The following is a 23,154-nucleotide window of genomic DNA, read 5'->3' as shown; positions in this document are numbered from 1 at the left end:
CTAGACGTTTGATTGCACCTGCCTCATTGCCCCCACTGTAGATGCCTGTGCCCATGCCCTGCTGCAAAGAGTCTAGAAGTTTCCGAGTGCTGTCCTCCTCCAGAGTCTCTTCCAGCTCTGCTTCATGACTTTATCTCATTTCCAAGGGCTAAGGGACTGTCACAGGGCTCTCTGTAATACATGGAGAAAGTGAGGCCCAAGCAGGGAATGGGGAGACTGGCTCCTCTCCAGCCTCCCTAGCAGAAGCAGTAACCAGGGGCCTTCAACCCCCTTCCCAGGGTCCCATTTCTGGAAGACTTTCCTCCAGCTAGCCACACCTTGGGCATCTCAGTTCTTTCCCTCTCTAGAACCTCAACCTCACACAGCACAACTGAGAACGCCCAGGGAATGTGAATCCACGAGGAGTGTGGAATCCCAGAGCAAAGCTGGCAGTGCTCCCCAGGGAACGCCGTTCCGGGCTGTCTGGGTCCCAGCACCCAACCTGACAAGCCCTGGGTACAAGTGGCTCCACAGAGGCCAAACACAGAGGCTGATCCGGGTCCCTTCTCCAGATGGAAGCTCTTGTTCCCACTGCCCTGATCCCTGGCACAGGCTCCCGGCAGTGTCCCATCTCACCCATCTGTGCCTTTCTGCCATCCAGGCACCAGCACCCTGGCCCCTGAGGTCCAATTGGAGTGATGGACGACGTGGTGCGCTCCTCAGGGGACCCTGCCGTTCCTCCCCCAGAGCTATTCCTGGCCTAAGCGTCTCCCCACCCCCCAGCCCTCCCGCCTGACCTGACCCCACAGCTGGGAATCATCATTTGGCTGGGGGTGGGGCAGCCCCTGACTATATAAGCCTGGGCCTAGGTGTCCCAGGCACCCTGGAGGCCCAGACCTACCCCTGCTGACCCCTGCGCACTCCAGCCTGAACCCCCCCCCCCAGCCCCCAGCCAGCCCAGCAATGACCGACAAAGCCACCTCGGAGGTCCCCACCTGTGGTCCGGAGGAGATCGCCTCTGAGTCCTCCAAGGCACCCAGCACAGAACCCTCTGGAGAAGTGGCAGCAGTGGAGAGTCCTGGGGAAGCGCAGGCTCCCACACCACAGGAGCCTGCCCCTCAGGCACCTGTCCCCGCAGCCCCTGCAGCCTCTAAACCTGCACCTCCAAGTGAAGGTGACAAAAGATGGGGCAGGTGGAAGAGGGAAGCCGGGATGGCAGGGAATGGGGGAAGGGGTGGGGAGAGCTCTCCACCATGGACCCCTGCATCTCCCCCTACTTCTCTCCCAGATGTCCCCAGTGCCCCGCTGCTGCTGACCGTGGAGGATGTGAGTGACAGCTCGGTGACCGTGAGCTGGGAGCCCCCAGAGAGGCTAGGGCGGCTGGGGCTCCAGGGCTATGTGCTGGAGCTCTGCCGCGAGGGAGGTGAGCTCTGGGCTAAGCCCTGTGTAGACCCGGGGGTGGTGGGCTGGGGGGAGGGTAGCACGGACCAGCGCCCAGGCCCTGCAGCATCCCAGGCCTGTCTCGGGGGTAGATACGGAAGGATGAAGTGTGAGTGGTCCCCTCCACCCACTCACCTACCACTTCTTGCTACTCCGTGTACCTCTGAGGCAGGGGGATGTCCAAATGACCTCCCTGCCCTCCAGGTCCAAGGAGCGTCTGAGTGAGTAACAGAGATAGAAGGGTCGGGGCCACTGGGGTGCAGCTCTGCTGAGAAATGAAGGAGACGCCGAGTCCTGCTGGGGGAGGGCAAGCGGGAGGTGGAGACCGGAGGAGCTGGGAGGTGACAGTAGGAGGCAGTGAGGAGAAACAGGGGACCAGGGCCCAATTCCTGCTGCCACTGTGCCGTCCACTCCACGGTGGCCAAGCCCAGCCTGGCTTCTGCCTTTGCCCCTCCATTGCTGTGTGACTTGGCAAATGTGTCCAACCCTCTCTGGGCTTTAGTGACACCTTTTCTGGCCACCATTCCAGGGCTTTAATACCAGGTGTCTTTGATGCCATTTGACAAGAAGTCAAGGAAGGAGAGCAAGGAAAAAATAAGGCTCAGAGAGGGAGGTCCGCCTCCCCAGATCACCAGGGTGAAGGAAGGCCCCTCTGAGAAGGATGCCTGTGGCCATGAAGCTGGGGCCTTGCATGCTCTCCATTTTCCACAGCCTCAGAGTGGGTACCCGTGAATGCCCGGCCCATGATGGTGACGCAGCAGACTGTGCGGAACCTGGCTCTGGGAGACAAATTCTTCCTGCGTGTGGCTGCGGTGAGCTCTGCGGGGGCCGGCCCGCCAGCTGTGCTAGAGCAGCCCATCCACATCCAGGAGGTCATCGGTAAGGTCTGCCCTCTCATCTCCTGCTCCCCAGTCCTTCCCAGGCACCTTCTCCGATGGGTAGGGAAACTGAGGCCATTGGGCCGGGGAAATGGGACCATCATTTCCCCACATCCCACCCTCTCATGCACAAGCCACATGCTATCACCAGCTTGCCTTAAGAAAGTTCCAGGTTCCTCAGCAGCAAGTCTCTGGAGGTCAAGAAGGTTCCCCAGCATTGGGGGAGGGGCTCCCTGACCCTCAGAAATGAAAGCTCAGGTTCTCCAAGTCACCTGCCTCTGGGTCCCAAAGCTAAGAGCCATCCTGTTCTTCCTCCTGTCTAATCTGAACCCCTCCAGTGGCCATGCAAGCTCATTTTCTGCCCATTTTCTGTTCTTGTCACACGGCCTGGGTTCCAGATCTTCCCAAAGGTTTTGTAACGGAGAGAAGTCTTTGCTTGCCTCTTATCCCACCACAGCCCTAGTGGGAGGAAGACGAGAGCCTGCAGAAGACCTGAGAAGTTTTCTCCATCCCCAGAGGGCAGCGGTGTCCTGGGGACCCAGGAGGCCAGCTGCTGTCCCCTTGCTAACGACGATTTCTATTTGCAGGGCTCATTAGCCTCAAGCCTGCCCTTGCTCCCCTCCCAGAGCTGATCAAGTTTCAGTCTGTTAATGGCAGTGAGTCATTTGGTCTGATCTGAGGTCTCTGGGGACAGCCCAGGGCCCAGGGTGAAGAGAGACACAGGCCAGCAGGTGGCCTGAGGCCTTCTCTACCTTCCTTCTTGTTCCGCCACAGCCACAGGGACCTTTAGTTCTGGACAAGGCCTCCAAAAAAGAGTAGGCTTCATGGCCACAGGAGGGGTCAAGTTTGGATTCAAGGAGATACTTCTCAACTTCAAGGCCCAAGAGATGTTGGGACCATGGGGCTAGGGAGATTTGAATCATAGACTGTCACGGCTGGTCCATCCAAGCCAAGCAGGTCCCAAGGAGCCCAGCGACTCCCTCGAGGTCACCCAGCCTAATAGCGGCAATCCCAGAACCTGACTCCCACACAAGACCATTCACCTGCCACCAAGCGTCAGGGAGCCTTCTCTGGGACCTTCCCACCCTCTGAGTGTGGGTAAGACATGGCCCCACCTGGCAGCCATGGTATGGATGTGTTGACTCTAACCCGGAGGCGCCAGGAAGCCCTCCTGGCTGGGGGGGTCCTGGACCTGCCCCAGGGAGCTCAGACTCAGAAAGGGTGCAAGGGCCAGGGCCCTCTACTCCAAGGCACAACTGAAGGAGCCAGCCACACTCAGCACCCGCGACTCCATTAAAATTCCTCTGGCAGGAGAGGAGGGGATTTCCTGGAGAGAAGGGGGGGAGGGGGAGCAAATGGAGCAGCCAGGCCCTCCTCCTGGGCAGGACAGGGTGGGGACCTTGTCCAGAATCCTCGGCTGCTCAGCTGTCCCTTCTTAGCCACCTGGGGCTGCCGAGCATTCTTGGCCCCCTGCAGCTGCCTCTAGAGCATTCCGCTCCTTATGCTCCCAGAGCCAAGTGCCTGCACAGCTAATCCTCGGAGACACAGTGTTCCTTCTCACCGTCTCCTCCCCCTCCAGCCTGTGTGCCACCCACCAACTGCTGCCACCTGTTTGCTGCCGAGGAGCCCCAGCCACCACTGCTGCTGCCCTGCCTGGGATGGGGGATGGGGTGGGGACCGACAATGGCAGGGGCCTGCTGCAGGCGCCCTTGGAATGCCCAGTAGCTTTAGCGGTTGCACCTGATGAGGTGACGGCCAGGAAGGTGGCTCCCTGCCCTGGCATGGGACTGAAGTAAGATTTCATGAAGGATTTCCCAACTGTAAGACTGAAAGGCAGTGGGAGGGGTGACGGAGAAAGAAGGGGGTATGTCTGCTCTGGCTCGTTTAAGAAAGGAAAGCTCCTAATCCTCCCATGTGGCCTCGAGACAGAGAAATGGGCAACTTGATTTCAGAGGGGCTCCTATGGAGGCTGGTGGCTGGTGTGGAATGGAGGGTGTGGAATGGATGGCATCGCCACCTTTCCTGGGGATGAAGGCCAACAGGTGCCACACCTGATCGCCACTAGGGGGAACCAAGGAGCCCACTAGGACCCATCTGGAGCCCAGGAATGCCTGGGCTGCAGGGCAAATCCCAGCCTGGCAAGGTCAGGGCGCGAAGGGAGTGCCCGAGATGCCTACCACTTCACACCATGGAGGCCCTCCCCTCCTGGAACCTCCCGGCTCTCCACTCCCCAAGCGCCTTAGGGGATACGGGCCCCTGGATCTCCAGGGTGAGCTTAGTCTTTCCCACAAGGAGGCAGCCCCAGAACACATCTGGGAGCCCTCCTGCCCAGCCAGCGACACTCACCAGTTATTTCCTGCCCCAGCCACAGTAGCCTCCAACCAGCAACCCCATCACTGTGCTAAGCCTAAACTCTCGCTTTGATGCAGAGGCCCCCAAGATCCGTGTCCCCCGCCATCTTCGTCAGACCTACATCCGCCAGGTGGGAGAGACAGTCAATCTGCAAATCCCCTTCCAGGTGGGTACGGCTCCTGCCCAGGATGACCACCTGGATGGAAGTCAGGGCCCCCATCTGAGGTGTGTTGGAGGAGCCCAGGGGACGTCAGGGTTCCCAGGGGGTCGGCCTAAGACCCACCACAATAGCTTCACCCTCCCTTCACAACGACTCAGTTGTGATTCTCTAGCCTGGTGACAGGGCAGGTGGTGCCAGGGCTGGCTGCACGCCTGGAGAACGGAGCTGTGAGCAGCACGTGTGTCTCCAGCTTCTGCTGTTCGTCCCGGGAAGGGCTGGTGAGGCCGGCTCCCCTGGGCACGGCTCCAGGGACCCCCTAGAGTTAAGTGGGTATGGGGGTGCTGGAGCTTCCTGCACTCACCATGAAAGCTCCTCCCTCCCAGGGGAGTCCCAAGCCTCAGGCCTCTTGGACCCACAACGGCCACGCCCTGGACAGCCAGCGAGTGAACGTGCGCACTGGGGACCAGGACTCCATCCTCTTCATCCGCTCGGCCCAGCGCTCCGACTCGGGCTGCTATGAGCTCACTGTGCGTCTGGAAGGCTTGGAGGCCAAGGCAGCCATCGACATCCTGGTGATTGGTACGGGGCCAGGGGAGGCACGGTTGACTTGCCGGGGGCCCAGAGACCCCCCACCTCCTACCCCAGAGCTGACAGCTGAAGAGGTCAGGCCAGAGACTGTGACAGGAGCCAGATCCTGGGTATGGGGATTATGTGGCAAGCTCAGGCCTACCCCTCACTGTCCCCTCACACTCTGTCCTGCAGAGAAACCTGGGCCCCCCAGCAGCATCCGGCTACTGGACGTCTGGGGCTGTAATGCTGCCCTTGAGTGGACGCCACCCCAGGACACAGGCAACACAGAGCTCCTGGGCTACACAGTGCAGAAGGCAGACAAAAAGACAGGGGTAAGGCCTGCTGGAGCAGAGCGGGGCCAGAGGAAGTGGCTAAGGTGGCCAGGAAGGCCCTGCCCTCCAAGAGTCCAGGGACCAAGTTCTAGTCTAACTGCTGTTAACTTGACTCCTCATGTAGCTTTTAGAAAGATCCCTGTCCTCTCTGGGCCTGTTCCCTCCTGAAGACCGGGGCGGGGGGGGTGGGGGGGGTTGCTCTCTGAGGCCCTTCAAGGTCTAGAGCAGTGCTTCTGGAAATGTACTTATGCCTACGAATCACCTGGGAATCTTGCTAAAATGTAGATTTTAATTCAGTGGCTCTGGGGTGGGGACTGAGATCCCGCACTTCCAAGAAGTTCCCAGGTGATTCTGAGTTTGCAGGTCCTCAGGCCACCCTTTGAGTAGTAAAAATCTAGAATTCTCTGAGGAGCCCAGAGAGGTCATCTGAGCGACCCAGGGACCCCCTTCTCCCAAAGCTGGATGGTTCAGCCAGCCCCCCAGGGATAGGGCCTGGAATGAGCCCCTCCGAAGAAGGGGTCGCAGGGCGAACCGGGTGGGCAAGGGCAGGGGTCAGAGGTGAGGACGACAGGGCTGGGGTTCCCGCAGCAATGGTTCACGGTGCTGGAGCGCTACCACCCGACCACCTGCACCATCTCTGACCTCATCGTGGGAAACGCCTACTCCTTTCGCGTCTTCTCCGAGAACCTGTGCGGACTTAGCACCTCCGCCGCTGTCACCAAGGAACTAGCCCGCATCCAGAAAGCAGGTGCGTCCGGGCCTGGGGACCAGACACCAAGCCAGTCCTGGCTCCCAGGCTCGGCCTTCCCTGGGCGTGTCAGCGCCCCTCCCCGCTGGCTTCTCGTGGGTGCTGCGAGCAGAGGCGTTTGCTGCCCCCTCCGCACCCCCACCACAGCTCCGCACGCACTCGCGCATTCTCTCAAGCGGCTGTAAAGAAATGGATGCAGTTGACTGATTTTAACAAACACATCAGAGCAAACCCATGTAGAGGAGATGCGCCGCCCTTGGGAGGCCGTGCACTTATTTTATGTTGCTGGTGGCTGCCAGCATCGTAGCAGTCACTGGGGCTAATGTGCAGTGTCCCCAGAGAACTGCTCTGAAGGGCAGTGTGCGTGGGCAGGTATTGGCCGGTGAGTTTGCTGACACACCAGCCTCCCAACCCTAATACCACACAGCGTAGATGGACAGGAGAGATAGGGGTATTTACTGACTCCACACAGGCACATGACCTACTTGCGTCAAATGTGAAATGCCAAGCCCTTTCTCCCTGTCGCCCTGTGATCTCCAGCTCCCCCCACCCCACCCCACCCACGCCGGAGTCTGTGTGGGCTTGGGAAGGGCACATTCTTTTTAACACCAGCCCGAGCTACACAGAATTAGGAAGACATTTTTGTTTAAAAAAGGAAAGCCAGTCAGGTCTCCAAAGACAAACAGAAATGAAATATGGTGTCTCTTGGTTGCAAGCTCTCAGCCTCAGCCAAGAGCATCTCCTTTTTCCAGTTTTCTTGCCCATTCCCTCTCTCGGTCCCCTCCCTGGCCCACCCGGTCATGGTCACAGCTTTCCTCTGCCTCCTTGAGACTTTCTGTCTCTAAGTTCCCACACATCGGCCACTCCTGGCTTCGAAGACCACAGGAGCCTGGAATCCTGCCCCAGGGCCCCTTCGGCCTGCGGCAGCCATGAAATGGCTTGTCTCCTGCGCGAGTGATGCTAGGATCCTTCTCCAAATCAGTAGCTCTCTGCCCAGAGAGCCATGGTCCTCGTGTAATTTTCTACCTTTTACGCCCCAAACTCACTAAGTGATATTGGGCAAGTCACTCATCCATGAAGGGCTTTCGTTTCCCATCTGTCAAATGGGATAACACACTCACGCTTGCAGAGGAACATGACGTAGATTAAATGAGCCACCGAAGTGTAAACTATAGTGATTATTCTAGGAAAATGGATGAGGTCAGTTCTGAGAGGTCTACTCCTATAACCTCAAATGTGCCCCCCTCTCTCCCAAACCCAGGTATCGTTGCCAAACCCAAAGGGTTTGTCGAGCGAGACTTCTCAGAAGCCCCCTCGTTTACTCAGCCCCTGGCTGACCACACCTCCACCCCGGGCTACAGCACTCAGCTCTTCTGCAGTGTCCGTGCATCGCCCAAGGTAAAGGGGTGAAGCCCTGCTGTGTGCGGGTGTCGGTGGGGCGGGTGGGCCAGTGGTTTGGAGAATTTTCACAGGCAGCTCCTTCAAAGCCCAGCCCCACCCACAACCTCCTCAGCTCTCCTCTGCTCTTGATGCTCCCCTAGCCCAAGATAATCTGGATGAAAAACAAGATGGACATCCAGGGTGACCCCAAATACCGCGCCCTCTCTGAGCAAGGCGTCTGCACCCTGGAGATCCGGAAGCCCAGCCCCTTCGATTCTGGGGTCTACACCTGCAAGGCCATCAATGTGCTAGGAGAGGCATCTGTGGACTGCCGGCTGGAGGTCAAAGGTAAGGTTATGAGGAGGGTCTTCCCGAGGACAGGAGAACAGGAGAAGCCACCGCTTCTCCTGCTGGACCAGATGAGGCCGCGTGCTGGGAATCAAGGCAAGGCAGAGGGGGCAGTGGAGATGGAGAGGTCTGTCAGAGGATTTTCCATGTGGAGGTTGGCCCCGGGTAGGGAGAGGAGGTAGTCAAGTCTGCCACTCAGATTGATCGATTGACTGGGGTGGGGGTGGGGGGTAGCCCTCAGCCCCGCTGGTGCTGCTACCCCCAACTCGGGGTCCCTGCAGACGCCCCCCTCCCCACTCTAACTGTGGCATCTCTTCCAGCCTCAGCCACGCACTGAAGAGCGACCCGAGGCTGTGATGAGAACGGTAAATGGCTGGGCCCGTTGTGTCTGGGGGCAGAGGCCAGAGCAAGGGGTGGGGGTGAGAGGGAAGGTGGGGGTCAGCTCTGGGTACAAACCTGCCATCTCAGACAACGTGCACATGAGACAGGGGGCTTGGCTCAGCTCTGCATGCCCTTAGCCCGGGGCATTCCCTCGTCAGCAAAGTGGGGGCAACAACCTGTGTCCCACCTTCCCTCTCCAGGTGGTTCTGAGGCTCTGGACAAGCAGGGAAGTATCCCCGAGCCGCAGCGGCCGAGCCCAGAGCTGGACATGGGGCCCCTGGACCAGGAGGCCTGGGAAGGAAAGAGGCGGCTGTGTCCCTCTGTCCTGTGTCGCCTCCTCAGCAGGACTCGTGAAGCATGTTCTCTGCCAGGTGCTGTAGACCTGGGGGCTTGGGGCCGCCAGACTCAGAATCAAGCTCCACGGATGCCCTAGACCCCCATTTCCATGATGGCAGCTGATGGCTTTGCTCCCTGGTACCTGCCTGGCCTCCTCCCCCAGAGGCTGGAGCCCAGTAGCCAGGAGTAGGCCTGGCAGGCCCCAGGCCAGGCTTCCTGGGCACCAGGGGGCCTGGAAAGTGCAGAGATTGGAGTGTCCCTACAGAGAGCTGCCCTCTGGGTGAGAAGCCCTCAAATAAAGGTGTGTGGTGTTCTTGTGCAGGGGCCTCTGTGACAGCATCGTTGTGATGGGGGAGGCGCTGTGGCACAGCGAGGGAGGTTGAATGTGTCACCATGAGGGGGTCTCCACATATGACATCATGAGGAAGGTTCCAGTGGGAGAGGATTCAGGATGTCACGGGAGGGTGGGGAATTCCAGACATGAGGTATATTTGGGATTTCACTTTCACATTCAGGGTTTGCTATGCCTAGAGCCATGACTACAGGAACAGACACACTCTGGAAACCTCCTTGCTCTGAATGCCTCCGTATCTCCCCTCTCCCTTCTTCCTCCCCATCTCTGCGCCCCCGCCCCCATCGCTCATCTCTGCTGAGGTTGTCTGTTTCCCTTAGATGGTGGGGGTGGGGGGTGTTTAGGTAGCCAGGGGTGTGCTCTCCATCAAGGTTCACAGTCTTTTATTAGTCAGATGGCCCTCCTTGGGAGCCAGGAAACACCCTACCTCTGAGGAAGGGGAGGGCCTGGAATCAAGGCTGGAGTTGATATTCGTGCTCAGAACCCTGCCCCCATCCCTCTGTACACGGGGGCCCCAAGTTTAGCAGAGGGTAGACCCTTCCCCAGATGTTCTAGAGCCTAGACTGTTCAACAGAGCCCCAGGCCCCTGAAAACTGTGCTAGATGCCAAGGAGATGAGGGTATCTAAACACCAGCAAGGCTTCCCCGCCCTTACTATCAGGACTGTGGTCTCCTCTGGCCTGTTCCAGCCTGCTCCATGGCATCCCAGGAGTGCCCAACCCCAGCACTTTCCCTTGGCCACCCCCTCCAAAGGCAGGCAGAACGCGCCCTCATGGTGGCACGTCTGGGGCTCTCCTCTCCATCTGGCCCAGAAACAGCAGAGATGGATGTCACTTAGGAGAGTCCAGGCCATCATCAGGGGGTAGGGGAGCTGGTTGGCCCAGATGACAGGTAGTTACACTCCAGGCTCCAACTTAGGATACTCAGGGCGAGAACAATGGCTCAGTGCTGCCACCTGGTGGTTATGGAAGGCCTGCACATCAATTCCATACCAGCTCCAGGGGGCTTGGAGCGCCACCCCCCTCCCTCACCCCTCCTCTGCCCCGGGTCCGAGGGCTGGTGGAGAATAAAGCAAAGGTTGGGGATGACTTCTGGACCCACTCTTTCTGCTTCTCCCAAGTATAAACCTGGGCTCCCCAGGGCAAGGAGGGCAGGCACCCTGGCGCCCAGCATAGCTGGGAGCTCAGGGTCCTGGGAGGCTGGGACTGAGGCTCCTTGATTCCTGCCCCTCAGTGGTTCTGCCACCTTCTCCTACAGAACAGGAGAGAAAGCAAGGCCATGAAGTCCCGTTTCTTTCCCTCCAGCCATGTTGGAGGGGATCCTCTCCTTTCCTTAGGCTTGGTCCCAGGGCTGCATGACCACCACCAGAGATATGCATGCTCCCCTGACTCCCTTGGGAGCCCACGCTTGCTCTCCCAGCCCACAGGGCCCCTTTGCAGCCTCGTTCTCCCCAGGTCGGTCCAGCCTGAAGCACCGGGCTGCCTGTGGGATGGTTACACATGTGGGGAGGCTCAAGCCACTTTCCTCCTCCCCTTGGGTTACCTGGCTCCTCCCCTCACAGAGCGCACCCCCAACCTCCTCCAGGACCCAAGGTGTAGGGCACCCACACCCCACAGCTCAGCCAGGAAGGCTCAGGGAGTGGGACCGGTGGGGGGGTGGGACTGGGCTGAGATGCCCCCGATGTGGGCATGCAGGCCCAGTAGGTGGAATCTAGTCATGGGGACCCTCTTCTGGGGGGTCCTCGTCAACGGGGGGCGTGGGCTGGCAGCGGAAATAGTCATTCCAAATCTTAAGGAAGGTGACCCGGAACTTCTGGATGCGGAAGGCATAGACGATGGGGTTCATGGCCGAGTTGCCATGCGTGAGGAAGATGGCGATGTAGATGAGGATGTTGGGCTTCTGGCAGGAAGGGCAGAAGAGGGTGATGCAGTTAAGGATGTGCAGAGGCAGCCAGCTGAGGGCAAAGAGGAAGAGGATGAGGGCCAGTGACTTGGCGATCTTCAGCTCCTTCCCATAGTACTTCTGCGGGTCGCCAGAGGAGGCCGACACCTTCTTGTTGAGCTGCTTGCGGATCAGGTAGAAGACCTCCAAGTAGATGAGGACCATGAGCAGCAGCGGGGGCAGCACCCAGACAAAGAAGTTGAAGTAGACCATGTACTCCATGCTGATGACCTTCTCAAACTCGCACTTGATCACGGGCTCACCCTCGCTGCCATTGGCTACCCAGGCCTGCTGCACCTCCCCCAGCCTGTTCCAGCCGAACAGGGGTGTCAGGCCCACGATGAAGGAGAGAATCCAGCAGCCAGCGATGGCCACCACTGCCCTCCGGGGAGTCACCACTGTCTTGTACCTGGGAGAGGGGAGGGCAGAGTGTGAGTCCCCCCCCACCTAGGCTCAACCAGCCCCTATGGGGCCCCTTTTAAAAGGAGGCTCCCTCCCCAGCCAGGACCCAGTGAGTGGGGAGGTGCCGGTCTTTGGCTAGAGGTCCCAGTCTTCAGGATCCAAGATTTGGGCCAATGTTTACAATATGCTGGTTCATCTCACCTGCAGAGGGTGGGAAACCTGGTTAACATAAGACTCATAACAAACTAAAAATCAAGATAAAAATCATAACAGAACATGACAAAGGACCTCCCAGAGGAGTCTTAACAAAATCACCAAAGTGAAAATTCAATCACGTGTGCTCGGCACATCCCCATTGGACATCGCTCATCATTGCTTCATGGCGGCCCTTGTGGCATAGGAAAGCACTAGAAGAATGAATGCCCATTTGACAGATGAGGAAACTGGGGTTCTGAGCAATCATGTGATCTGCCCAAGGCCACATGGAAGCGCTTTTCTGTGCTTCCTAACACATGGCTACACCGACCCCAAACAGCCAGATGATTAAAGAGCCACTCTTCCCCTTGGGCCAGCTGACTCAACTGTCAATAAAAGCCTTCCACGCCTCCCTCCTGTACCTCCCTACCGGTGCCCCCATCTCCCCCTACATACTTACCTTTCCCTTCCCCTTCCAATCCAGTGTTTATATCCTGAGGGCTTGAGCTCAAGCACCACCTCTTCACCCCAAGCTAATGGAGAATTATTCTCAGGAAAGATAACTGATGTTCACTGAGCATTTGCTGCAAACGACGCACTTGAATGTATGCATGCATGCATGGGTGCATTTGCTCAGCAAACATTTGGGATCCTTTCTGTGCCAAGCATTGGTCTCTGTGCTTGGAATTAGATAAAGGATCCTGGCCCCTCTGCAGCTCACATTTTGGGCAAAGAGACAGACAACGTGGAAATAAATACACAAGACAATTACAGGTTATTATATGTCCTTTGGAGGAAATGAACAGATCATGTCGAGGGATAGAGTTTTCCAGGCTTTTCTGTGTCACGACACACAGAAAATTAAGACACCTGACATGGAAAAGGGACAAGGCTGCCCACCGGCGGTGACTGCACCCTTACCAAGGGCAGAGAGTTTCAATGTCCCGGAAGCTCCCCACTTCCCTTTAAACCAACCCAGCCAGCAGCCAGCTCATCCTCTGCCCACACACTGCCCTGGAGCGAGTGCCAGGGGCTGAAGCCCGCCCAGCTTTGGGCTGAGGAGCTAGCTCAGAGCAACAACTTGCTCAGTTGTTATTTTCCAATGCAGCTTCTGAGATGGAGGGAGTGTCCTCCTGAGCATGTAAATGGCTACTGAACCCACGGGGGTGAACGGGGAGGCCGCCCCAGGACTCCATTTGCTTCGGTCCTGTGCCTGGGGAATCCGTGGCTGTCTTCTTCATGGTGCTGATACGTAAGGTTCTTCTCACCCTGGACACCTCTCCATGCACCAAAGCCCACTGCTCTGTGAAGGCTTTACAGGGATGGGAAGGGAAATGATTTGGGGGGAGGGAGAAACCAGACCCCCCCACCCCATCTAGAGAGCAGGTACTAGAAGGGACCTTGAGAGCCTCATTTCTGATCTCCTTATCATTCCAATGGGGGAAATGAGGACCCGGGATGACTCTGACCCCTTCAGTGTGGCACCCCCTCCCCTACTCTGATCATAGTGTCCTTGTGTCCCCAAAGCACCAAGATGCCTTGACGGCACCCAGTTCATTTGTGCCTCCTCAAGTTTGCTTACACAGAGTCCTTGTCATCTTTCTGTCACTGAAACCCGTTCCCACCTCTTGGACGGCCATCAGCACGTCCAGCCTCATGCACACACCGCAAGTCAGAGACTGGAATTTGCAGCCTACTAGATCAGCCCTTTCTCTGTAAAACGAGACAGTGGACCTCACTTCAGAGGGTAAGGACAGGCAAAACAACATGAGTGAAGTAGTCTGTGAGCACCCCATCGACGTTCCCGTGCCTGAGCTCCTACCCCTCCAAGGCCCTAAAAACACGCACACTTGGAAAGCCTCCAGTGTCTCTAGATGCTCAGCAAAACACAGCCTAATGGCTCTGCAGAGATCTGGCTCAGGGCTTGTTACCAGCGACTGAAAGTGCTCCCCACGCATCCCATGGTGAAAAAGAGCTGTGGAGGAGTCCATGGGGCAAGACCAGAGGAGCACAGAGCATTCTGTCGGGAGAGAAAGCTGACATGGCCACCACTGTCCCATTGGCTGGGGAGGCAGGTTTCCATGGTGAGCCTCAACAGGACCAAATGCGGCTGCAACTGTGGAAGAAAGGAGGCTAGGCACCCGCCCCCCCCAACCCCACACCGTCGCGGCCCATCGCAGATCAGATTTATATCTCATTTATCATTTACAAAGCCCTTTACATTCATGTCTCAGATAATCCCCATAACCATCCTGAGAACACAGCACATAATGGGATCACTATTTCACAGATGAGGGACTCCAGGCCCAGAAACGGCCAATAACTTACCGGGTCTCCTGACTCTGATACCAGCTCTCCTTCGGGACACCAGGCTCCCTACAGCTCACTTAGATACAGGATGATTGGCAGATTGGCAATGTCCCTTTCCTGTGAGCTTTAAAATGGAAACATCTGGACCCTGTTCAAAGAGGGTACGCCCAGTGATAGGGGGATGGACAAGGTGGCCCCATGTGTGCTATCGTCTAGCCTGAGGACCGGGGGGGGGGGGCGCGGGAGGGGAAGGTGCCCAGGCCCCACACCTGAGCAATGATGACCCACTGAGGGAGGAGGCAGGAACTGACAGTAACCCAGGTGCGAGAGAAGGAGGAGGCAACTTCTCACTAGAGAGGCGCCCACCCCCTCCTCCCCTCGCCCTCCCTGACTGCCTGGAGCCCCCGGGGTTAAAGCTTTCCTGGGGCTCCTCCAGGGCCAGGTCCCAGCAGACCTGCAGCTTCGGGTATCAGTTCTCATCTGTTTTTCTTGCTATTTTCTCCATGGTGGGAAAGGGCTGGACCCAGGACCTTCGCTGAGGTGGGGCAGGCTCTCACAGGAAGGGCTGTGTCCCAGGGCCAGGGAGAAACTCACCTCTCCCCACACGTGGGAAAGAGAAGCAGAGGCTGCAAATCCTGGGGCGCACGTGGGCAAGTTGAATGTTCTCCAATGCTTGGGGCTATCGCTCCCAAGTTGGGGTCCAAGGCCTCACCACCCCAGGGGGCTGTGTTGGAAACTAGCCGGAGAGATGGCTGCCCTCAGAGTCAGATAGACATGGCCCAGGGAGCAAGACAATGGAGACACGGTGACACCAGTGGGGCCTTGTCCGCAGCCTTCAGGCCATCGTTGAAGGAACCAGCCCCACCATCTCCCGCACGGTGCTTAACATCCCACCATCAGTGAGATATGTCCCTTTGGATTAGGAATTGGCCCCTATGGGTATTATTTTTTAAAAGCCAAGACAGCACTGACTCCAGAGTATGAATTAGTTCTTGAGCCAGCACCCTCCTGGCAACAGTGAAAACATGGAAAGATTGTGTACCTGGAGCAGTGGGGTGGCAGGCTCCGAGAGGGAGAGGGAGAGAGAGGACTTCAGGAAGGAGGGGCAGGGGAGGTCCTGTCCCCGAGTGCTGGCCAGGCTGAATGGGGATGTATCTCCTATCACAGATGCTGCTGGAGCAAGCGTGGTGCAGAGGCAGACGTGCAGGAAGGTCTACAAATCTCCCTCCCAAGAGGGCAGGGCAGAAGATGCCTTTGCCACACCCCTACCCACACCCCTGCCCACTCTAGCAGGGTCCCACATGGGAAGAAGGAGGTTCCGGAGGCTGAGGGAGGGGGGCGTTGAAAAACTAACAGCTGGGGCGCCTGGGTGGCTCAGTCAGTCTGACTTCAGCTCAGGTCACGATCTCACAGTTTGTGGGTTCGAGCCCTGTGTCTGGCTCTGTGCTGGCAGCTCAGAGCCTGGAGCCTGCTTCAGATTCTGTGTCTCCCTCTCTCTCTGCCCCTCCCTGCCTCAAGCTCTGTCTCTTTCTGTCTCAAAAATAAATAAACGTTAAAAAAAAAGGAAAAAGAAATACTAACAGCTAAGAGATCAGTGAAGATGACAACAATAATGCTAATAGGAGCTAACATTTATTGCTATTTTTCGTGGGCCTGGCACTGACTAAAGACAGTCCTATGAGTTCGGTATTATTATGATTATTATTTCCCTTTTTTTCAACTACAGTAACCGAGGCTCCGATTATGAGACCCATTCAAGGTCCCTTAGCCAGACAGAGGCAGAGACAGAATTTCTAAGAGTCAGATCTTTCCAAGTCCAAAGCTCGGCAGAACCCAGCTCTGGCACTCCCATAAGATGGGATTGAGGTGGCTTGGGGGGTGGAGCCCCAGAGTGGAAGGGAGCCATGGCGAGTCTTGCCTGCTCCTTGGAGTCATGGCAAGCTCCTTGGATTGAGCATTCTAAAGATGCCATTAGACCTGCCTGGGAGCCTCCCTCCTCCCTCCTCCCTCCTCCCTCATCCCTGCGGGTCTGACCTTTTCATAGCCCCCAGACTGGTCTGGTCGTGAGCTGCCTAGATGTTTAGTGGCAGGTGCTGGCACAACCAGGCAGGCAGGGCACCTCCCTTTGATTCATTAAACAGATACTCACTGAGCATCTTTAGGGTTCAGAAATATTGAAGAGAATAGGCTCTCATCAAAGTAACTTTCTAGAAGCAAGGGGACAGGAAATGGATGAAAAACAAATAAACAGAGCATTTCAGACAGTGAAATCAACAGGACCCCCCGAGAGAGTGAGTAGCTGGTGGGCAGAGGGGACTTTCCGAGGAGGACACGCTGAACTGAGAGCTAAATGATCACCAAGAACCAAGCAGGCAAAGATCAGGGTGCTGGAGGCAAGGGGTGAGCAGAGCCTTCCAGCAGAAGGAATGGCAGGTCCTCTTGAAAAGTACAAAAATCTGAAAACATACTAGTAATGGGCCTCAAGTGTGGAGGGTGCCATAATAAATCGTTTTTGAAAATTCATTAAAAGCAAACAAGGAAAGGCAGGTGAAGGTGCTGAGGCTGGAGGTCAAGGCACAGAGAGCAGCCAAGTGAGGCCAGTGAGCACAAGGACCAAGGCGGGTCAGTCATATGGCCAAGGACAGCTACCTAGGGCCGGTGGGGGGGGCGGGTAGCGCACAGTAAAGGTTCTGGGGTGTATTCTAAGTGCAGGGAAGCTATTGCATGTAAAGGAGTAACATCATCCAATATCTGTTTTTAAAAGCTCCCTTGGAGAGCACCTGGGTGGCTCAATCGGTTGAGCATCTGACTTCGACTCAGGTCATGATCTCACCACTTGTGGGTTCGAGCCCTGCATCGGGCTCTGTGCTGACAGCTCAGAACCTGGAGCCTGCTTCGGATTCTGTGTCTCTCCCTGTCTCTGTCCTTCCCATGCTCATGCTCTCTCTCTCTCTGTTTCTCAATAATAAATAAATGTTTCTAAAAAAATTTTTTAAGATAAATAAATAAAAGCTCCCTTGGACAGCCATGTGGAGAAAGCGCTGTGGCAGGGAAAGCAGGCTATTTTAGCCATCCAGGTAGGAGATGAGGCGGTGTGCCCTCGTAGGCGCAGGGGCAGGGGACAATGGACGGCCTTAAGATGCACTTGGGAACGGGACTAGCGGGACCCGCTGCTGAGTCTGGCTGTCCAGGTGAGAGGAAGATTCATCAAGATGATGCTCATGTGTCACTGAGCAGAGGGAGATGCCATTTCCTAAGTCTCCCTGACCCCTGGCTTTTCTGGAGGCCCTTCCCCTTACTCCGAACCCCACTCCCCTTGCCCGTGAGGTCCACACCACATTGCTGGGCCCTCGCTTGTGTCCAGCTGAAGACCTTTGCACTTTCGGTTCATCTCCCCTCATTCAGATCTCAGCCTGGATGTCACCTCCTCAGAGAAGCTTCCCTGAGCTTCCTCCGTAACAGCCCCTACCACCGTGTGCCTCTTGGCATGTTTGATTCTTTCTTTTCTTTTTTCATTTTTTAAAAATATTTTAGGGGCGCCTGGGTGGCTTAGTCGGTTAAGCGTCCGACTTTCGCTTAGGTCATGATCTCGCGGTTCGTGGGTTCGAGCCCCGCGTCGGGCTCTGTGCTGACTGCCAGCTCAGAGCCTGGAGCCTGTTTCAGTCTGTGACTCCCTCTCTCTCTGACCCTCCCCTGCTCACGCTGTCTCTCTCTCCTAGAAATAAATAAAACATTAAAAAAAATATTTTAATGTTTATTTCTTTTTGAGAGAGAGAGAGACAGAACGTGAGAGCAGGGGAGGGGCAGAAAGAGAGGGAGACACAGAATCTGAAGTGGACTCCAGGCTCTGAGCCCTGCGGGGCTTGAACCCATGAACCATGAGATCAGGACCTGAGCAGAAGTTGGATGCTGAACCGACTGAGCCACCCAGGTGCCCCTTTCCTTCTTTCTTTCTTTCTTTCTTTCTTTCTTTCTTTCTTTCTTTCTTTCTTTCTTTCTTTCTTTCTAGAAAGTGAGAGAGAGTGCAAGATTAGGGGAGAGGGGCAGAGAGAGAGAGAGAATCCCAAGCAGGCTCCCTGCTCAAGGCAGTGTTTGAACCCATCACCTTGGGATGATGAGCTGAGCCAAAATCAGTCAGACACTCAGCCAATGGAGCCACCCAGGCACCCCTGATTTTCTTGATAGAGCTTATCTCTTCCTCTCTCTCTCTCATTCTCTCTTCATAATATATACATATATACACATAAATGCATTTATCATCTGTTTCTCTCCAGCCGAATGTGAGCTCCATTCAGGACAGGGCTCTTATTTTGCCGGGCTCACCACTGTAACCCCAGTAACTCGAAGAGTGTTCAACCATTATTTGCTGAATAAATGAATAAATACATGTAGAAATGGGTAAGTGAATCCATACGGCCATTTGTTCAATCACTTATGATTTATTTGATGATAAATAAAATTTATTCAGTGAGAAATAAAAATGAGTCATTCAATCATTTATGATTGGTTGAAGACCTATCACATGAGTACATCTCAGCAAACCAGAAATAAAGATTAAATGAATCTCATTTAGAGAAGAGAAAGGCATAGCCATAGCCCTGGAAGTAATTGCAGTGCCCTAGATGAGAAAACTCATTCCTTGGTTCACTCCCCGCTGCCCTGGGAGGTGTGGGAGCCCACTGATGAACTGGGTACCTACTGGTCCCCTGCTTAGGTCCTGGACGTAAGGCTGCTCTGACCTCTGACGAGGGCCTCTTATGAGAGGTGTGAGAATGTGCCACCAGGTCACCAGCCAGACCCCAACCCCAGCGCTGCCCCTGCGTACGGTGGCCACAACTAACTTCCCCAGAGTCTCCCAGCCTGAAGCCATGTCTCCATCTCAGATCCTAGCAGGAGCCATGCCCCTCCTCATTGGTCCTGTGCCTCATGAATAGTCCCCTTTCACAGATAAGATTACTTCCATCCAAGGCCCTGGCTGTGCACAGAGAGGCGGCCTCTCCCTGCCCAAAGCCTCAGAGGGAGGATCTTCCTGGACACGACCAGGCGCCAACTTCTCGGCTGACTCTGAGAACATGAGCAAAAAGCATCCTTAGAGGAGGCAAAAAGCTCAGACTTTCATCTGGTGATGAGCAGACCGAGTACAGAGAAGGGGAGAGGCCCGAAAGAATTCTCTTTGGTGGATGGAGAGCTGCCAAACACAGGAAGTGTTCGGGGCAGCCGCTTGGTCACTGCGCAAACAAGACCTGGTCCTGAAGCTGGCTGTCCTCAGCCTCCCTCCTCGTTCTGGCCTGCTCGGTATCACCAGGCGCTGAGCCCTGCAGGCTGCGTTTCCCAAGCTCCCGAGTCGGAGGGGCCTATGGGGGGCCCTGGGACACAGAGGGAGGAGAGGAAAGCCAGGATATTTCTACCCCTCTCTCTGTGCCTTAGGCAGCCGTTACATCTCCTCCTTGGCTTTACCTCCCAGAGACAGGCCCACAGCGGCCCCAGCTCCCGCCAGCCCCTGGGCTCCAGGACCCACCCCCTCCCTTTGTCCTACAGCCCAGGGCTAACTTCCTGTGGCTGCTAATCTCTGGGTTACCTCACTATCCCATTTGGCTTCTCAGATGCTTCAGCACCTGCGTAACCAATTCCTGGCATTAAAGGCCCTCAGCCGTAGACACTTCAATGATCTCTGAGTTCCCGCTTAGACCCCAACGGCTCAGAAGTGAAGCCAGAACAGGAAGAACTGAATACAGTCATCACAGAGAACTCCCTGCCAGGGGCATGAGAGAACTGACCAGACTCTTCACAAATATATGTGTTGACTCAGAAGAGAGAGAGAGAAAGAGAGAGAGAGAGAAGTCACATGGCCATTTTGGAAAAGGCTGAATGTGGCCTTGTTGGAAGACAGGGGTGATGAAGTGTCCTGTCAACTGTTGAGGCCAGGGAAGGTCCTCAGGTCTGGCTGTCCCCGTTTCCCAGTCACGTCGTCGCCAGAGCACTGGGCCCGAGGGTTGGGGGGGGCGGGGGGAGGGAAGGAGCTGTCAGCGTGTTCCTGCAGCCCTGCAGTTTGGAGAGTCGGGAACTGAGTCCTCTATCCCTCCTTCCGTCTTCCTCTGTGATGGAGAAGGAGCAATGCTCCATACTCTGCTCGCCTCCTTCCTGCCTCCCTTCTTATCAAGGATCTTGGCCACTGACTATTGGAAACTTGGATCTCAAGACCAGGGAAATAAGGCTTTCAGACTATTAAACTACTTCCTTCAGAGAAATTCTTCCTCCCAAAGGAGAACAGGAAACCAGATACAATCAAAGGTGCTGGGCACACTCCAGGGACCAAATATTTAATAGTAACATTGCCCAGGGGAGTCTGGATCAGGGGCCATGGGGAGGGGCCGGGATGTCTGGGTCCTAATAATCCTGCCTTGAATTTTGCTCACTTCAGGACCTGTGACATCAGCTACGGTGTCTGATGTGAGTGTCACCAGTCCCCAAGAGGGAAATCAGTCTGATACCTCCGGGGCCAGCCCAAAGGCTATGGAGAGAAGGGGCGGATGCTCTGAGCAACTTGAAAGAAAAGAGCTGGATAAACTGATTAGGTCATTAGTGTAAATGGGCCTTGGAAACAGCTCCTGGTCACTTGCTGAGGACAGACCACTCCACAGCCTGGTGGGAAGATCATCAAGTGCGCTTATGTGATTCTGAAACCAACTGCCTCCCCTCCCCTCCGGCTTGGGATTCAGAGCCTCTCCCTTGGATCTGGGAGTGAGCAGAAAAAAAACATAGCTCCTGCCCTAAAGGATCTCTAACAGGTAGTCACAGCCCCTGCCCAAAGGAAGCGGCCAGTGTGACGAGAGAGCGGCCTTGCTGAAACACAAGGCCAACGTTTCTGGCATGAAGCCGGGCTCACGGGCTCGCGGATAGCCGGCATCACCAGTTCTGCCACAGGCCTGCATACTGCCTCCCCACGAAGCACCTCTTCTCTGTGGGTGTGTTCTCCAATCCTTACAGGGAGGGATTTGGATCTGTCAGAGCTGCAAAGGCAGCTGCAGGGGCTGGGGCGTAGGGAGTGGGTTCTTGGATTCAAAGGAGGCACAATTTCCAAGTACATTTGCCTGACTTCTTCAGTCCTTTCCCCCCAGTCCAGTGTGAGTCAGAATGTCCCTGAACAGACGATGCCCTGGGTGCCACCTCCTTCCCACCCACCACTGGAAGCAGCTCTCTGACTCCCAAGGCCAGGTGTGGCCCCACATCCCAGTGACCTGGTGGTCCCGGAGGAGAAGGGGGTCTGACCTGATCAGTCAGCTGGGGAAACGGGACCTAGTCCTTGGCATTCCTGGCCATTTCCTGCTCTGAGACTTAATTCTCTCCTGCTCTCAGGTAAGGCCAGGATGGCAAAAAGAACAAGGCCAAGTGGCTGCACCTGCTGTGGGTGACTTTCTGACTCATCCAGTGGGTGGGACGGAAAAACCCATCCTGTCTGCATACAGATTTAATGGCCTGTGAGTGGCTGGTGCAGCGAGGCCTTTGCTGTGACGACTGTGGTGGTAAAGGGGCCAGATTCCTTTTCCAGTGAAGTGGAAAGACCTGCCTCTGGGGAAAAGGAGCCGATGGGATCATTTCCACAGGCCTCTCTGGCCTCTGCAGACAGTGGCCACTTACAAGAGGTAGCCGAGAATCTTCCAGTGTGACAGGCACATCAGCGGGGCCACGGCAGGAGGGGCCTGGCAACGTGCGTACCTCCCTGGGCTCGAGGGCACAGAGGGGCCCAGGCTGCCAATTCAGGGGCACCTGCCCGCATGGCAGCAATATCAGGACCCCCAAAGAGACAGAGTCCTCCCTTGGGGCCCTTTCCTGTGGTGTGGGTCAGGAGACCCAGGTTCTGGTCCAGGCACTGCTGGGAGTGAGCTGGTCTGGGTGAGACCCCCTCCCTTTGGGGCATCTGTGTGGGACTAAACCAGATGTCTCCCAAGCCCCCCTCTTCTGGAATGCGTCCGATCGTCCTATATGGCAACCCTATAGGCCTATAGCCTATAGCGCTTATATTGGCACTAACAGAAAGGAGCAGGGAGCCCTGAAAACCAAACTCCTCTCCCAGTTTGGGGAGAGGGGCCCACAGGCTGTGGTCATGAGCCACACACAGTCCCCCAGAAGGGAGTTCTTCCCCTCAGCTTTCATGTTCTCACTGTGTGCCCACAGACAGGAAGACGGGTAGTGACAAAGGACAGAAAGAAAAAGAAGTGTGTGTGTGCGTGCGTGCAGTGAGTGAATGAGTAAGTGAATGAATGAAGTGTGCTGCGGAGTTCAGGCTGCGGCTCCACCAGTTAACAGCCCATGGCCTTGAGCAAGTAACGATTCCTTGAGCCTCTGCTCTGTCCGCGGCACAATGGCCTTGAAAGACGTCCTTTGCTGCCTCACCATGACTGTGGGGCTGGTGCACTAACTCGTCCAGGCCCTGGCTAAATAGTAGCAACTGGTGCCCAGCATTATCACCTCACCACCCGGGGGACATCCCTGACTCCACTGGGAAATACGGTCAGCTCCTAAAGAGATACAAAACAGGTGCAGGGACACAGATTAAAAAGTCACTGATCTTAGGACCTGGAAGAAGATGTGTGTTCCCCCAGGTCTCAGCCTTTCTCCCCACAGACACTTAGGCCAGTGGGGTTTGGAACCCAAAAAAAAGCAGTGGCGAGGACTCCAGCCCTTTCCCACGGTTGCTCGCTGGCATCTCCTGATGCTTTGTTTGCCGTGTGTCTCACTGCATGTGTGCATTTTCACCAAGCCCCACACGGCCAAGTCCTGGGCCGGCCCAGCCCAGACTCCAGTCCTTCCCATTCAGCAGCACATGGGAGAACAGAGCAGCAGCTGCTGGCCCTGAGCCCCGCCAGCTCCCCCATGCATTGGCTCAAGTGGCCCCCTCTATTCTGCCCCAGCCACGGAAATGAGCTGGAGGGCGGTGGGGTCCTGATGCAGTGGAAGGCGGGGGGCGCCTGCACCCGGTTCCCCAGGTGGATTCAGGGAGGGCATAGATCTCCTTTTCCAGGACAGCACGTGGCAGGAGGAAGGATGTTG

General features: G+C 56.2%; 2 protein-coding genes across 3 annotated transcripts in view; one reads left to right on the top strand and one right to left on the bottom strand.

Moving 5' to 3' along the window:
- The first annotated feature begins 942 nt into the window (after window positions 1-942).
- MYBPH (myosin binding protein H) lies at window positions 943-9,094 on the top strand. Its single transcript, XM_039227550.1, has 11 exons — window positions 943-1,153; window positions 1,268-1,402; window positions 2,131-2,298; window positions 4,727-4,815; window positions 5,193-5,388; window positions 5,572-5,711; window positions 6,300-6,459; window positions 7,721-7,857; window positions 8,001-8,187; window positions 8,769-8,918; window positions 9,024-9,094. The coding sequence occupies exons 1-11, from the start codon at window positions 943-945 to the stop codon at window positions 9,092-9,094; spliced, it is 1,644 nt and encodes a 547-aa protein (XP_039083481.1).
- A 279-nt stretch (window positions 9,095-9,373) lies between these two features.
- ADORA1 (adenosine A1 receptor) overlaps window positions 9,374-23,154 on the bottom strand; it is a 33,791-nt gene continuing 20,010 nt past the window's right edge. For both annotated transcript variants that reach the window (XM_039227434.1, XM_039227432.1), the window contains exon 3: window positions 9,374-11,605. In XM_039227434.1, the coding sequence (XP_039083365.1) occupies window positions 10,966-11,605 (640 nt within the window). In that variant the 3' untranslated portion in view covers window positions 9,374-10,965. The remainder of the gene's footprint in view (window positions 11,606-23,154) is intronic.

The sequence above is a fragment of the Hyaena hyaena genome, unplaced genomic scaffold, assembly GCF_003009895.1.
Source record: "Hyaena hyaena isolate Hyena2069 unplaced genomic scaffold, ASM300989v1 scaffold_28, whole genome shotgun sequence".
NCBI classification, from domain to species: Eukaryota; Metazoa; Chordata; class Mammalia; order Carnivora; family Hyaenidae; genus Hyaena; species Hyaena hyaena.
Note: the sequence above shows the minus strand (reverse complement) of the source record. Positions and strands in the feature narration are given on the sequence as shown.